This window comes from Protopterus annectens, chromosome 1.part1 (assembly GCF_019279795.1).
Source record: "Protopterus annectens isolate FY-2018-M chromosome 1.part1, PAN1.0, whole genome shotgun sequence".
NCBI lineage: Eukaryota > Metazoa > Chordata > Ceratodontiformes > Protopteridae > Protopterus > Protopterus annectens.
In genome coordinates, this window is record NC_056726.1 from 1033268607 (window position 1) to 1033283081 (window position 14475).

The following is a 14475-nucleotide window of genomic DNA, read 5'->3' on the forward strand; positions in this document are numbered from 1 at the left end:
TCTGCCACAAACTCACACCTATGACCATATTATAATGTCCATTCAACCTACTGCATGTCTTTGGAATGTGGGAGGAAACTGGAGCACCCAGAAGAAACCCACAAAAACACAAAGAGGACATGCAGGCTCAACACAGAAGGTACCCCAGTTGAGAATCAAACCAGTGAATCTTTTGCTGTGAAGCAGCAATGCTATACACTGTGCCACTACACCACCCTTCAGTAAGTAGCTTTAACAAAAACAAGAAGTCACATTCTTTTATATATTATCATCATAATAAATTTTCTTGTCTGTTTTTTTTCTTTTTCAGTGGGATTACGACTAGTAAATGGCCCTCATTCATGTGCTGGAAGAGTGGAGATCTATCATGACAATGAATGGGGCACGGTATGTGATGACCATTGGGGAATGAAGGAAGCTGAAGTGGTATGTAGAGAACTAGGATGTGGAAATGCTATTAAAGCATCAGGAAGAGGTCAGTATGGAAAAGGAACTGGACCAATAATGCTGGATAATGTGAACTGTACAAGATCTGAGTCTTCGCTGACACAGTGCCCATCCAGGGGATGGAAGGTACATAACTGTGACCATAGTAAAGATGCTGGTGTCCAGTGCAAAGGTATCTAACTTATCTTTCAAATGATACATTTGTCCAAAAAGGCCTTTTTTACAGCTTCTGACTACTTACCTGTATCTCTACTGAAGTATAAATGTTTATACATAAAATTATTATTAAAGAGGTACCAGGGAACATTAAAAATTAATTCAAAATACTGCTCCAATACAGTGTTACTTATTTATTTATTTTTTTTGTTTCACTGCAAAGTTGGTTTTGCTGAGTCAGTATGCAAGAGCTGTTTGTTACTTATGTTTTTTCATCTTTTTTTTCAGTGTTAGTGGCATAAAATTTGAAATGGGACTAGATCATTGTCTGTTATCTTCAAGATGTGAAACTATCATCAGCCATTCTGCTGAATCCAGAGAATAGTTTTAATTAGAGCTTATGTTGCTCTCTGTTTACATTAATTCAAAATATAGTTTCTAAGACACTGCACCCATATGCAAGGAAGTTTGCATTTAAAAGAAATAAAGATCCTTAGAACATTAAGATTGTTTCAAGTTTTTACTTCCTGAAAGTTAAAATTTGCTGAGATGGTATTCAAGAAATGTGTGCTGTAGATAAGTATTTCAACTTTTATGTCTCACTTCTGTTAGGTAGATCCCTCCTCTAACCTAATCACCCAAACTCTTTGAAAGCTTGATCTTCTTTTACAGGAGTAGATCCTGGAAAGAACAGATTCAAGGAATACTTATTAAAGCTTTCAGTTACATTTTAGTGAAGGATTTCTAACCTACTGAGTATTCAATTGAGAGATTACAACTTGTAAGCAGCCTGAATAAAAATAGCACTGGAGCTGTTCAGTGTAGTAGGTATATAATTTATTTTTATTTTATTTTTTATTTTACATTTGTTGACTGGGATAGTCCGACTGGATACATGTCCATTTTCAGTGGAGGCCCTGGGAGAAAAGCTCCAATGGATGTAACATACGCATTCAACACAATTTACAGATAAAGCAAGAGTCATAATAACATTGTACAAATAAAACACATTTTACAGTCACAGTTAAATTTATACAGTCTAACAAACTTCGGAGCTGGCTTAACAAGTAACAAGTTATTAGGGTTCCATTTACAAACACAGTATAAGTGCACTAATATGAATAAAGATTTAGTCTGGCTTGGAGCAGGACATATCCAGTGAGACTTGAAATACTCCTTGAGAGTTTTCTTGAAATAAGATAGGGTGATATCTAATGTAAAGTTAGCAGGAAGTGAGTTCCAAATTTTGCCAACAGAGTTGGTGAACAGGGAGTCACCTGCTGTATTATTGGATTTGATGTTTTGCACTACCTGTCTATTAGATGAGCAGAGTGATCTGCAGTTGGAGTGGGGATAGATTATGTTTTTCAACGCAGGTGCATTTTCTGGTTGGTTGAATGCTTTGTGAGCCACAATAAGTTGATTTTACTGAATCTGCCTGGGTAGCTCTAGCCATCCGAGAAATTTTAGATTTTTACACTGATGTGTTCTGTAAGGGAGACCAGTGGCAAATCTAGCAATGTTATTATAGCAGCCTGAGAGTTTGATAAGATCAGTTTTATTTAGGTTGGCAAGTAAAGGGGAAGCATAGAAGATGGTAGAGAGTAAATGGGAGTGGGCAATGGCAGTCCTAGCAGGTGGGGTAAGGAATGGCTTTATCCTATATAGTGGACCCAGCTTTCTGTTAATGGTTTTGATAGTTTTGTTAATATGCACATCGAACTTAAGACTATTATCTACAATAACTCATAGGAGTTTTGTATGGGCGTCTGGTGAGATTATAGTACCATTATTGCACTTAATGGAGATAGGTGTGCCATGGATCTTTGGGTGGGGGAGAAAAGTAGGAGCTTTGTTTTGTTAATATTTAGAATAAGACAGCAAGAGGCAAGTCAGTTCTCTACTAGGTAAAAGTACTCTGAGATTTTGTTAGCAGCTCTGCTTGTGAGGTCCCAGTACAGATCAATGTTGAGTCATCTGCATATTGAATACAGTTGCTTCAGGGATGATAGTGTGGATGTCATTAATAAAAATGGAAAACAGAAGTGGACCCAGAATAGACCCCTGGGGGACACCTAGGGTGTTGGGTAGGAGGTTTGAGAGGTTGTTCTGCCATAAGACGGATTGTTGTCTATTGTGCAGGTAGGATTCGAACCACTGGAGAGAGTGATTGCATAGAGACATTGTTGCCAGGGTGTTGATGAGAAGATGGTGGTTAACCATATCAAAAGCCTTGGACAGGTCCAAGAAAAGGGCTGAGGATAGCTTGTTGTTGTTCCTGTTATAGTTTATAATATTTGAGAAAGGGAGGACAGCTGTGGTAGTACTATGATTTGGCCTGAAGCCATGCTGAGAGTTAGCCAGGAGGTTGTTTTGGGTTAGAAAGTACAGAAGTTGTTTGTGGTCACGTTTTTCCATAATTTTTGCCAGAGGTGACAGGATGACTATGGGTCTGCAATTAGATAATTCAGTAGAGTTACCACCTTTATGGAGGGGTATGACACGAGATATTTTCCAGATATTGGGAACAGAGGCTTTTGATATGGACCGGTTAATTAGAATGGAAATGGGTATGCTATGGTATCAGCAGCTTTTTGTAAATATTTAGCAGGGAGAAGGTCAGCAGCTAGGATAGTAGGTTTGAATTTTTTGAGTAGTGATCAAATGTAAGATGTAGAGACAGGTTGGAAGCTAAAGGTGGGCTGGGTACTGGAAGAGTTGTCCAGGGTGTTAGAGGAGTTAAGGGGTAATTGGCTAGCGAGGGCTTGAATAGTTTCAGTAAAGAAATTATTAAAGTTGTTAGCAATATCCACTGGCAGTTTATCAGTAGAGGCTGAGGGAGGTGGAGTGGTGGTTTGACCTGGATGCAGTAATTTATTTATCCATGCGCAGAATTTTTGGGGGTTATTTTGGTTTCCTTGTTGGAGATGGAAGTAGTATTTTTTTTATCTAATAGAATGGATTGTTTAGTCTCATATCTTAGTTGTCTAAATTTGGTTTCATTTAGAGGGTCTTTTGTAGCATGCCATGTTGCCCAGGCTTTGTTTCTGACCATGATTTTTGATTTGGTTTCTTTAGAGAGCCACGGGGCAGCATTTGTCTTTACCCTAGTAGAACGAGCGGGAGCATGAGAATCGAGGATGGTGAGGAATTTATTGTTAAAGTAGGCAATAGCTTCATCTAAGGGGCAAGTGTTTTAGGGCAGACCAGTTGCATATCTTAAGTACATCCTGGAACTTTCTAGGATTAAAGCATTTATTATTTGTTATTGTTCTATACATGGGCTGATGGGAGTTGTTTGATTTATGCTTGCAGATAAAGGTGAGAACATGATCACTGAGGTAATCAGGGATGGCCCCCGATGTATACATTTGGGGGTGGCTATTGATTAGTTTCCAATCCAGTATACTATCCTTTTGGTTATGTGTCTGTATCCTGGTGGGGGTGGATATGAGCTGTGTGAATCCATACAGGTTTACATGGGTGGTAGGAGACAGAGAGGAACAAGTGTTCCAGTCGATGTTAAGGTCTCCAAGTACAATGGTTTCTTGTGGATAGTTATTACCTAACCAATGGAAGATGTCTTCTAGGGTATTAGTATTATTCCCTGGGGGAAATGTACATGCAGACTATATTCATACATTTGTTTTTGTTAATTTGGAACTTGGTAGCAATTATTTCTGCTTTATTGACCTGGGTGGTTGAATGGGAACTGTGGTAACATTTAGTGTAGATTTGAAGAGTACAGCTACCCCCTCCCTTCCTAGTAGAGTGATCCAGTATAAGTATATTATACCCAGGTGGTAGAATTTCATTATCTGAGGTTGATGGTTTCAGCCAGGTTTCAGTTAGGCATAAAATATTAGGGGAATGGACTTGTTGGAGGGCATGTAGATTATGTACTTTGTTATTTATGCTACAAATGTTTAGATGGCAGACCAGGAGGGAGTTGGGGGACTTGTTAATAGATAGTGATTCATCTGGGTTAGTTGCAAATGAAGTTGCCTGATCTATGGTGGCAGAGCCAGGGTTTGGGTGACTATCTCCATCCATTGTGAGGTTATAACCTGTAGTTTCTATAAGTTTCAGGATTTTGTTTATAAGTTTTTGATAGTGTTTAGATTTTGTGCTGATATATCTCGGTCTAATAGGCTGATAATGTCTAGTGGTTAAGGATTTGGTTATAGTAGTAACTAGTGGGTAGCCTGTCATGTTTGATACATCTGGTATGGTTTGATATTTTGGGTGGTAAAATCCTAGTAAGACAAATTTTTCATAAATGAAGAGGAAATATGGAATTAACAAGAGGGATAGCAGAGAGAATAGTGACATTGCTTTGGATGGTAACATATTTGAGGCTAGGTTAGTGTTATTGGTTTAGGGTGCTAAGGATATTGTGGTAGGATATTAACTACTGGGAAAAGTGGTGGGAGCTGGAATAGTGTAAGCAGTACAGTACTGATTGGTTTAGATAGGAGAACATGGAGGGGTGAGTGTGGGATAGGTTAACTGAGTAGAGGAGTATTGATTGGTTCAGATGAAGGTGGTGTGGTATTGTGGCTATAAAGCTAACCACAGCGGGGGCGGGTGCGATTTGGGGGCAGGGAGGGGTGCGGAACGAGCCCGAGCACAGCGAGGGCAAGTGGAGCAGGGCTTAACCAAACACAATGCACCTGCAATCAAAAGTAAGTATGCTTTCAACAAGAATCTATGTCTGAGTGTTAGAAAGCCAGAAAGGTACAAGGTATACCTGTAAAAATTGGGCTATTGCAGTTTACAAGGTTTCCTAAGGTGTCTTAAAGCTGTAAGGTAAGTAATGTAGCTCTTAATGTTACAGTCAGTGTACTTTAGTTACAGGGGAAGGAGGCAAACACTCAAGTAGAAAAGAGCCCTATGGCTGACCAAAATGGTGACTTGCTTAATTACACAACACTGTAAGAGAAAGCTTAACAAATGCTTTTTGTGTGTGTAACCTACTCTGATTAAATGCTGGGAGAAACTGTTTTTGTTGTGGTGGCCAACTGCAATCCTGTAGACACTGTTATGCAGAAGCTGTGGTATGCTAGTGTAGGTAAATGTAGAGTTCAGACTGAGTCACACCAGGTCAGCCAAGGGGGGAAGAGAGAGGGAAATCCTAAGCACCTAGATAATATAAAGCAATTTTCAAAAAGACAGTCTGGATGTTGTAGTGCTCATTAGCTGTTAGCTCTTTCTGAACAGAGGAGGTAGCTCATCTCATTACAAACTTGAAAAACTTTTGGTGGCTGCTTACCAAAGCATATAAACATTCAATTCCAATGCACAGATCACAGCAAATGAGAAATAGCTGGACCACAACAGTTTGGGGAGATGAAGAGTGAAGAACAAAGACAGCACAATGTATTTGACAGAGGAGTCTGATTCTTAAATGCTCCTTTGTGTGAAATTAAATGAGGATCATATCAGACTTTAAAGGAAACTGCTGCATCTTCCTTTGGGGGGGGGGGTTATAGTTTACCGGCAGTGTAAAATTATGGCCTGGATGTATCAGGGAAGGGGGGTGCATGTCAACTTTCATGGCATAGAGAGGTAGGGAGTGACTTCTCAGAAACACAACTGGTTATATGTACTAGGAAGACTGTTGTCATTGTCCACATAACACCAGAAAGTCTTTCTAGAAAATGTACAAGAGCAGACCATAAACTATCTGAAAATTTGTATAAGGGTCTTACACAAGTAATAAACAGCAAACCATTCAAAAAATGGTAGTCATATAGTCATCACTGAGCATCATTGAGGAGGGTACACTTCATAACATGGAATTCAGTAACAGAATTTAGAACTAATCCCAGCCTCAGTGCTTTAATTTTAATTTAGAGCTGATTCCACTTGTATAAATGTAGCTCTGTAACTTCCCACAGGTAAATCATGATACAGTGTGACACATTTAAATGGTGTGGTTCCATATAACGTGTTAGGAGAATCCAGAGCCTTTCCCTGAAAATGCAATAAAAAGGGGAATAATCTGAAGTAAATCAGGATAAAGAGGAAAATAACAATCATGATATAACACAGCAATGCAAGAAAAAAACTTAAAGCTGAGCAATAAATACCACAGTTTTGGCAAATGCTAATAGAAGTAAAGACTTTATTCAAATAGTCTCTTCTGATCAACAACAGAAGCATGGAACGAGTACAATCATGCCCAAGTTCAAAACTTTCTAAGGTACAGTTTGTAGGAGCAGCACAAGTCACATGGTAAAAACTGTGTATACTCGGGGTAGCTTTCTCTACACAAAGAAAACAGGGTAGTTGTTAGTTATGTTAGTTACACTCCCTACTGACCTTCTCTGCAAATCTACAGAGCATGGTTTGAGGGCAGAATTAAATCACTTTACTACATCATTTATTTGACCAAAGAACAGGATTTTGTTTTGCCACATATATACTGCTTCCTAAACAATTCATTTTATTAGACATGAAGTCTGAACCATCATCTATCAAAGCACTTCAAGAAAACTGTGCCAAGAATTTACTCCTTTCTCTGCCTCAGTGGAGTATAGAATGACCGTTTTGAGATACTTAGTGCCATACTCCTCAGCAGCTAAGACTCCTGGGTTATTTCTAGACCCAGAGTATGTATGGCTGCCTATTGAAATCATTCCTCATAATTACACAAAGTTTTGCATTGTTCACTGGTAGTACCCTGCAGTAACCTTTGAACCTTCTTTTGTTATGTGAGGCTAATAATCATTCTGCATAATCTGCCACTTGGTACAGTTTCTCTCTAAGGGAACTGAAAATGCCTTACATATATACATGCATACACACATACAAATGTTTCAAGCATGGGCATTAATGCCCTTCTAGCTTGCCAATATACCAAAACACTTGTTCCCATAATAAGTGTCCAGGATGTTCTTAAAAATATCTAAACTAGTAATTGATTTATTGTAATTTGGTAGTCTGTTCCATGCATTGGCTACTCTGTCAGAGAACCAGTTATTACATGTCTCATTCCTATAGAGTCTTTTGCATAGGTTGTCTGATGATTCTCTAGCACTTTTTGATAACCCCAAACATTCCCAGAGGTGGTTGTCTCTAAAAGCCCTATATACCTGACCAGGATCTCCTCTTAGATATCTGTAAGAGACACTGTACAAGTTCAGATATTTTAGTCTTTCATAATAAGTTAAATTTTCACATCCATGGATGCCCTTGGTATATTTCTACTGTACTCTTTCCAGTTTATTCATGCTTGTTTTCTGATAGGTTTCCATATTGTTATTTCATACTCAAGATTAGGTCTAATGTAACTAACAAACAATGATTTCATTATTTTTGATTTCCTAGTCTTTATAAATCTTTTTATACAACCAATAGCTCTATAACTATCATTGACCAATTAGTTGACATGGTTAGAAAAACTCATAGCTGAATCTACCCATATACCCAGGTTCTTAAATGAGTCTACAGTTTCAATCACTGTGTGCTGTATTAAATATTCACCTTTCAATTTATGTCTCCCAAATCTCATATGCTTAGTTTTTGATGTATTTATCAGCATATTATTCTTCTGTGCCCAAATGGTCAATTTAGTCAAGTAATTTTGCAGACAAGTCTTATCATTAATACATGTAATCAGTTTACCCAATTTCAGGTCATCTGCATATAGACTGTAGAACACCTCTGATGAAAAAGTTAGATCTGAAAGATACAATCTAAACAAGTAAGGGCCTGGGACAGAGCCCTGTGGGACACCCTGACTGTAACCAAGGATTTCACCTGTCCAGTTGCTGTATGATACTTGCCATGTCCTATTTGTAAGCCTTGCAGCTATCCATCTTATCAAGAGTACATCAATACCTAGTTGTACTAATTTATTCATCAGTGTTTTGTGTATGACCCTGCCAAATGCTGAAGTTAAATATATATAAATTACATCACAGCACAATTTTTCATTCATAGCTGTTATTATATTGTTATAGAACATCATGCTACAGGTCGTACTAGATCTGTTTTCAGCATATGCATGCTGATATATGGTTTCAAGTCCCAACCAATCCAGTTCTGATAATAACTTATCCAGTATTACCTTCTCCATTATTTTTCCACAACATGAAAGTAGACTTAAGGGTCTGTATGACTCTGGGTTTGTCCTACTCCTCTTTCCCTTAAAGACAAGCTTAATAAGCGCATGTCTCCAATTCTGAGGAATCTCACCATATTTATATGATCTAGTGAATAATAGATATAATGGTACTGTAAGTTCTTGCTGAAGTGTTCTCAGGTCATTGTTACTAATTCCATCTCCTCCCTGTGCTTCATTTGGATCCAGTTTGAGCAGTTCTTTTTCAATATATCTATTCAATATATGTAATTTGATTCCAGTTGTTACCTGAATGCCACTCGGACAACTTATCACCCTTTTGTGGAGCCAAACTGTTTTGCATAAGATTTTGTAAATATATCTATAATCTGTTGTGTCTGAGAATAAATTTTAGAATCTGCACACAGTTTATCAATTTGTGTGTCTTTACTCCTTCCACATCTTATGTATCTATAAAAATGTTTCCTATTATGCTCAATATCTTTATATAAATTTTCTTAAAATTTTTCTTGATCTAGTCTCACACTATGCTTAATCTGTTTAACCAGCTTATTTCAATTTTCAAAGTTGTAGTTCGACCTCTCTTCCATTTCTTATATTTTTTGTCTTTCACCTTAATCAGATATCTTGTTCTTATAGAAATATATCCCCATGATGCTGTATGCCTAGATCCTGATGTAAACATTTTTTTTTGTACTCAAACAATTTCTCTTTCAAAACATTCCACATTTCTTCTGCAGTTTACCACTGAACACCTCACTCCAGTTAGTTTTACATAGTGACTGTTTTGCTTCCATATAATCTGTAATTAATGTTATGTGCATTGGCTTAGATTTCACTTTGGCAGAATTATCTACCAAAAAAGTTAAACTTTATAACCCCACGATCACTGCACATCAATGGTGGCAAAACCAGACTTGAAGTTACAGTAATTTCTTTGGCAACACAAACAGTGTCTAGTATGTTCTGTCTCCTGCAAGTTTTTTTTTTTTTACAATCTGAAGCAATTGCGGTTTCTGAATATATGCTGTGAATAATTTCCTTACTAATGTTGTTGAATCAATATTATTCTAGTCTGTTTCTGGTAAATTTAAGTCCCCAGCTAATATTATTCTTCCCTCCTGTGTTTCAGGCAAAGAAATGTATGAATTCCTCTAGACCATCTGCACTTGACTTTGGTGGTCTACACACTCCAACAATTGTTATATGTTCCAGGGCTGTTTTTATTGGCGCAGATACACAGTGTACAGTATTGGTTTTATCACTGAAGGTGTAATAATCCCAGGTCTCATAACTATCTTTAATGCCTATCATAACACCTCCACCTGATTTTTTTGTTAGAATGTCTGTTACAGTAAAAGCATTTATACCCTGACAGAACTCATTTCTAGTCATTGTTCTTTAACCATGTTTCACAAACAATAACAACATTAATTTTGTGGGAACATAGCACATTTTTCAATAAAAGAAAAGGTTATTATTAATGCTCCTAGCATTAACAGCCATCAAAGATGCATCAGATTTTGCTATATGTGAAATGTTACATTTTTGACCTGACAAAAATCCTGCCTAGTGTTTGTCAAATACTACAAAATATCTGCTGCAAAAATTCTCTTTCCCTGATCTTAATAAATGCACGTCATCCTGTCTGAACACGTGTGCCCCAAACTAGGTTTGGATGCTCTACACATTTCCATTTTTTAAAACAGAACATTTTTTCTATGTAGATATTTACCCAAAAAAACTTTTCATTCACAGTGACCTGACTATCCTTTCCATAGGTGATTTGTGAAAAATATGTCCTAACACCAGTACAAGCAATACTATCTAAGAGGGCTGTCATTTCCCTACTAACAGTCAGAGAGTCCTTATCATGCATGACCCAGGTGCTGGCAGCTCCTTTAGAAGCTTAAGCACCAGTTAGAGCTTTGTTTGCTGCCCAGGGGACAAGGTTGAGAATAAAGTGCAGGTGAGGACAGACCTACTCATTCTAGCTCTGGTTGGGATCAGATCAAGAAAGTGCATTCTGTGTTTTAGTGATGAGGATGAAGGTACTTTCCACAATCACTCCACATCACCCTCTCAGCCTAACCAAGTAAAAAAAAAAATCACACAATAGGGCTGGACATAAAAACTTGTATGGCTCACCCACCATAAACAGCAGTGGTGGCAACTAAGTGCACTCCTTCCCACATAATCTATATGCCAATATAGCATCAACTGCAAACTTGGACTGGCAGAAGGTGAAAGATGTAATGGCCTAGCTGGATTATTGTATATGGCACTGAATAAAGTAAGGAGTTAGTACGTCCTCACCATGATGGTCTGCCATTTTGAAAACATTATAAAGTTCTGATACAAAAGTAAGTTTGCAGCGAATATCCTTGTTCTCTGAGTGCAAGTATTCATCCAAATATTTATGGAGCAGCATCACTTATTTGAATGCATATATATATATATGTATACATATTATTTGTTTTGGTATATCGCTGTAGGGTAAGTTTGCGATATTTACGTACCTTAGGGTTAGGGTGCGGGTTAAGGTAAGTGCATAGATAGTAATGTATGTAAGGTTTAGTGTAGGGTTAGAAGTAGGGTTTTGGTGCTTTACTTTAGGGTTAGAAGTAGAGTTTTGGTTAGTGTATGTATGTGGTTTATTTATTTTGTTTGGGTAAGTAGTATGTAGTGAAAGGTGGAGTTGGCCAACTATGGGGATTCGACTTTTTGTATTTCGCAGTTTAGTACGTTCGGCATATTCGCGGTTTGTGAATTATGTGTCTGTGTTTTCGCAATCACTTAAAAGGATTTTTATTAATATAATATAGACCCAATACACTTGCCCAGCATTTTCTGGAATTCATTAATTCCAATGCCCTAGACCAGCTCATTCTTACCCCCACTAGAGGTAGCAACATCATTGACCTGGTCATTACTAACATGATCGACCATTGCTCTACACCAGTAGTCAACTCCTCCCTGGTTAGATCTGACCACAAACTAATCACATTGGGCATCCACATCCCTCCCCCCACACCCCGCAAAGGTAGCCACCATGAAAAACTTCTCCAAAACTAACTTTGGGCTTCTAAAAGCAGAGGTGGCCAACTTCTTGGCACTCATGCAAATGGAGAATAGTTGCATGACCACCAAATCATACACCAATGCACTGTATGAACACGTACACAAATGTATGGATCTTGCCATACCCAATAGAACCAAGCCGCTCTCCTCCAAAAAAAGGAAGCCATTCTGGTGGTCCCCTGCCATAAACAAACTCTACAACAGAAGGAAGAAACTGACACAGAATTAGGTGAAGTCCCAAGACTGGAAAAACTCCCTTATCAACGTCAACAAAAAGTTGAGATCACTCCTCAAATCCTCTAAAGCTAGCAATGAAAACCTCCTATACTGAGCCAGCAGATATTGTCAGTGTACTGGCTGACAGAGTCAGTGCCAACTGTACCCCTCTCTCCCTCCCCAAAGAACCAATCACAATACCAGTAGATTGACAGGCACCCAGTATTACTGCTGCACAGGTTAAAACAGCACTGTCCAGGGCCAAGAATACAGCTTCTATGGGACCTGACAATATCCCTGGCTGTGTTCTACATGAACTACAGAGTGAACTGGCACCACACCTGTGTGCTCTGTTCAATCACAGCTTCACCTCAGGCTTTGTCCCCACCAAATGGTGTACTGCAGCAGTCATCCCTCTCCACAAAGGAGGAGTGACTACAGACCCTGGGAACTATCACCCCATTAGCCTGACGAGTCTGATATGCAAAGCTATGTAACACATCATCATGGACCTAATAAACAAGAATATATGGAGTCTCCAAACTCGGGATCCTACACAGATTGGTTTTATGAAGGGTAGATCATGCCTGCTCAACCTGGTCGACTTCTTTGAGGCAGTCACCAGAGCTGTGGATGAAAGCAAGGTGGATCATACAGCCTACTTTGATCTGGCCAAGGCCTTTGATACCATTTCCCACTCAGAAATCATATAAAAGCTCACCAAGCTAGTCATCAACCCCTATATCACTAGGTGAGTTGCAAACTGGCTCACACATAGAACCCACAGTGTGAAAGTAGCTGACTCCAAGTCAGACAGCTGACCAGTCACGAGTGGAGTCCCACAGGGTTCTGTCCTATGTCCTCTCCTGTTTGGTATCTACTTCTCTGAAGTCCAGGCCAACACGAAGGGACTCTGGATGACAAAGCTCACAGATGACTGCAATCTGGGAGCTATTATTAACTCCCCAAGTGATGCTGACATCCTGCAGAAAGGCCTCACTGAGACCAACTGGTGTCAGAACTGTGGCCTTAAGCTCAATGCCAAGAAATGTGCCATCATCCTCTTTGGGAAAAACTCAGTTCCCATGAATTACCACATTGATGGTAGTCCACTGAACACAGTCGGCATTTTAAGAGATCTGGGACAACAGGTTGACAGCAACCTCTCTTTTGACCACCACATTGCCACTGTTGTCAGAAAGTCCTTCTATGTGGCACATCTCATTACAAAGGGTTTTGCATCCGGGATGAAAGAGGTCATTGTCTCCCTCTACTCTTCCCTCATTAGGCCAGTCATCAAGTACAATGCCCCATTTGGTATGTACCTCACTAGACACTTGCAGCAATTGGGGAGGCTGCAAAAGTACCTCACAAAGAGGATCCTAGGCCTTAAATGCTTGTCCTATGTGGACAGACTCAAAAAACTCCAACTATTCTCTGTCTCATATCGCCTACTTAAAGGTGATTTCTGCTTAACTTACAAAGCCATGCCTGACCTAGCTCTACTAGAAATGCCACATCTAATGAAATCTCAATCCCTTTGCACCACATGCTCCAGATACAACCACACAAGAAAGATGCAAACTACGAAAATCCAAGACCAAGGCAAAGGCAAAAAAACAGCCAAACACCAGTTGAAATAAGTGAGTGCTTTCGTAAAGTTTATTAACTAAACTTCATCAGACAAAAGCAGTAACAATCAAACACATTTAATACCTCTCCAGAATCACATGATTCACCAAATGTCACATGATCAATAAAATCTTCTCACAAAAATAATAAAAAATAATTATGTTGATAATAATAATGAAAATGTCACACAATAAACAACTATAATATTAATATAAATATAAATATGAATGTGTTTCCTTAAATTCTATCATTGTGTTAAACTTCTTAATTTTAAATACAGGCCAAAGAACAAACATCATTTAAACCTAGCTGCTTATAGGAAAATGTTCAAAGCTGCCAAATAAGTTCACTTTGCTCTAATCTCAATGATTAATATGATCAATCACTCTAAACAAAAAAAAATGCCCAAGAAGGTTCACAACTTGTTTAGCTAGGGCATTCTCTATTTTCTGTTTTCTAATACAATGCAAAAGCTCATACAGGTGATCCTTCAATTTACGGTCAGTCTTTCCTATATAAAAACAAGGACAAGACTTACCCTTAGCTAAATAAACAATGCTTGCTGAATTACAATTATTGCTGTTCCTATGTTTAAAATGCTGCTCAATAATTAAAAATGAATTATCCACTACAGTGTATTTACAGTAGGTACATACCTCACATTTGTACAGTCCAGGCTGTCTAGTAGAATGTGGCTTCCAGCTATTCTCTGTCTAATATTGTCTAGTAAGAGGCAATCTCTGCTTGACTTACAAGCAATGTCTGACCCATCTCTGTTAGAAATGCTACATATAAAGAAATCCCTATCCCTCCACACCACACACTCCAGAGACGTCAGCCTCACTACCACAATC

At 38.5% G+C, this 14475-nt stretch overlaps 1 protein-coding gene across 1 annotated transcript in view; it reads left to right on the forward strand.

The window, feature by feature from the left end:
* Positions 1-14475, forward strand: part of LOC122815301 (deleted in malignant brain tumors 1 protein-like) — a 1941982-nt gene that overhangs the window by 156845 nt on the left and 1770662 nt on the right. The window contains 1 exon segment of the mRNA XM_044087678.1: positions 311-619. Within this exon segment, the coding sequence (XP_043943613.1) occupies positions 311-619 (309 nt within the window).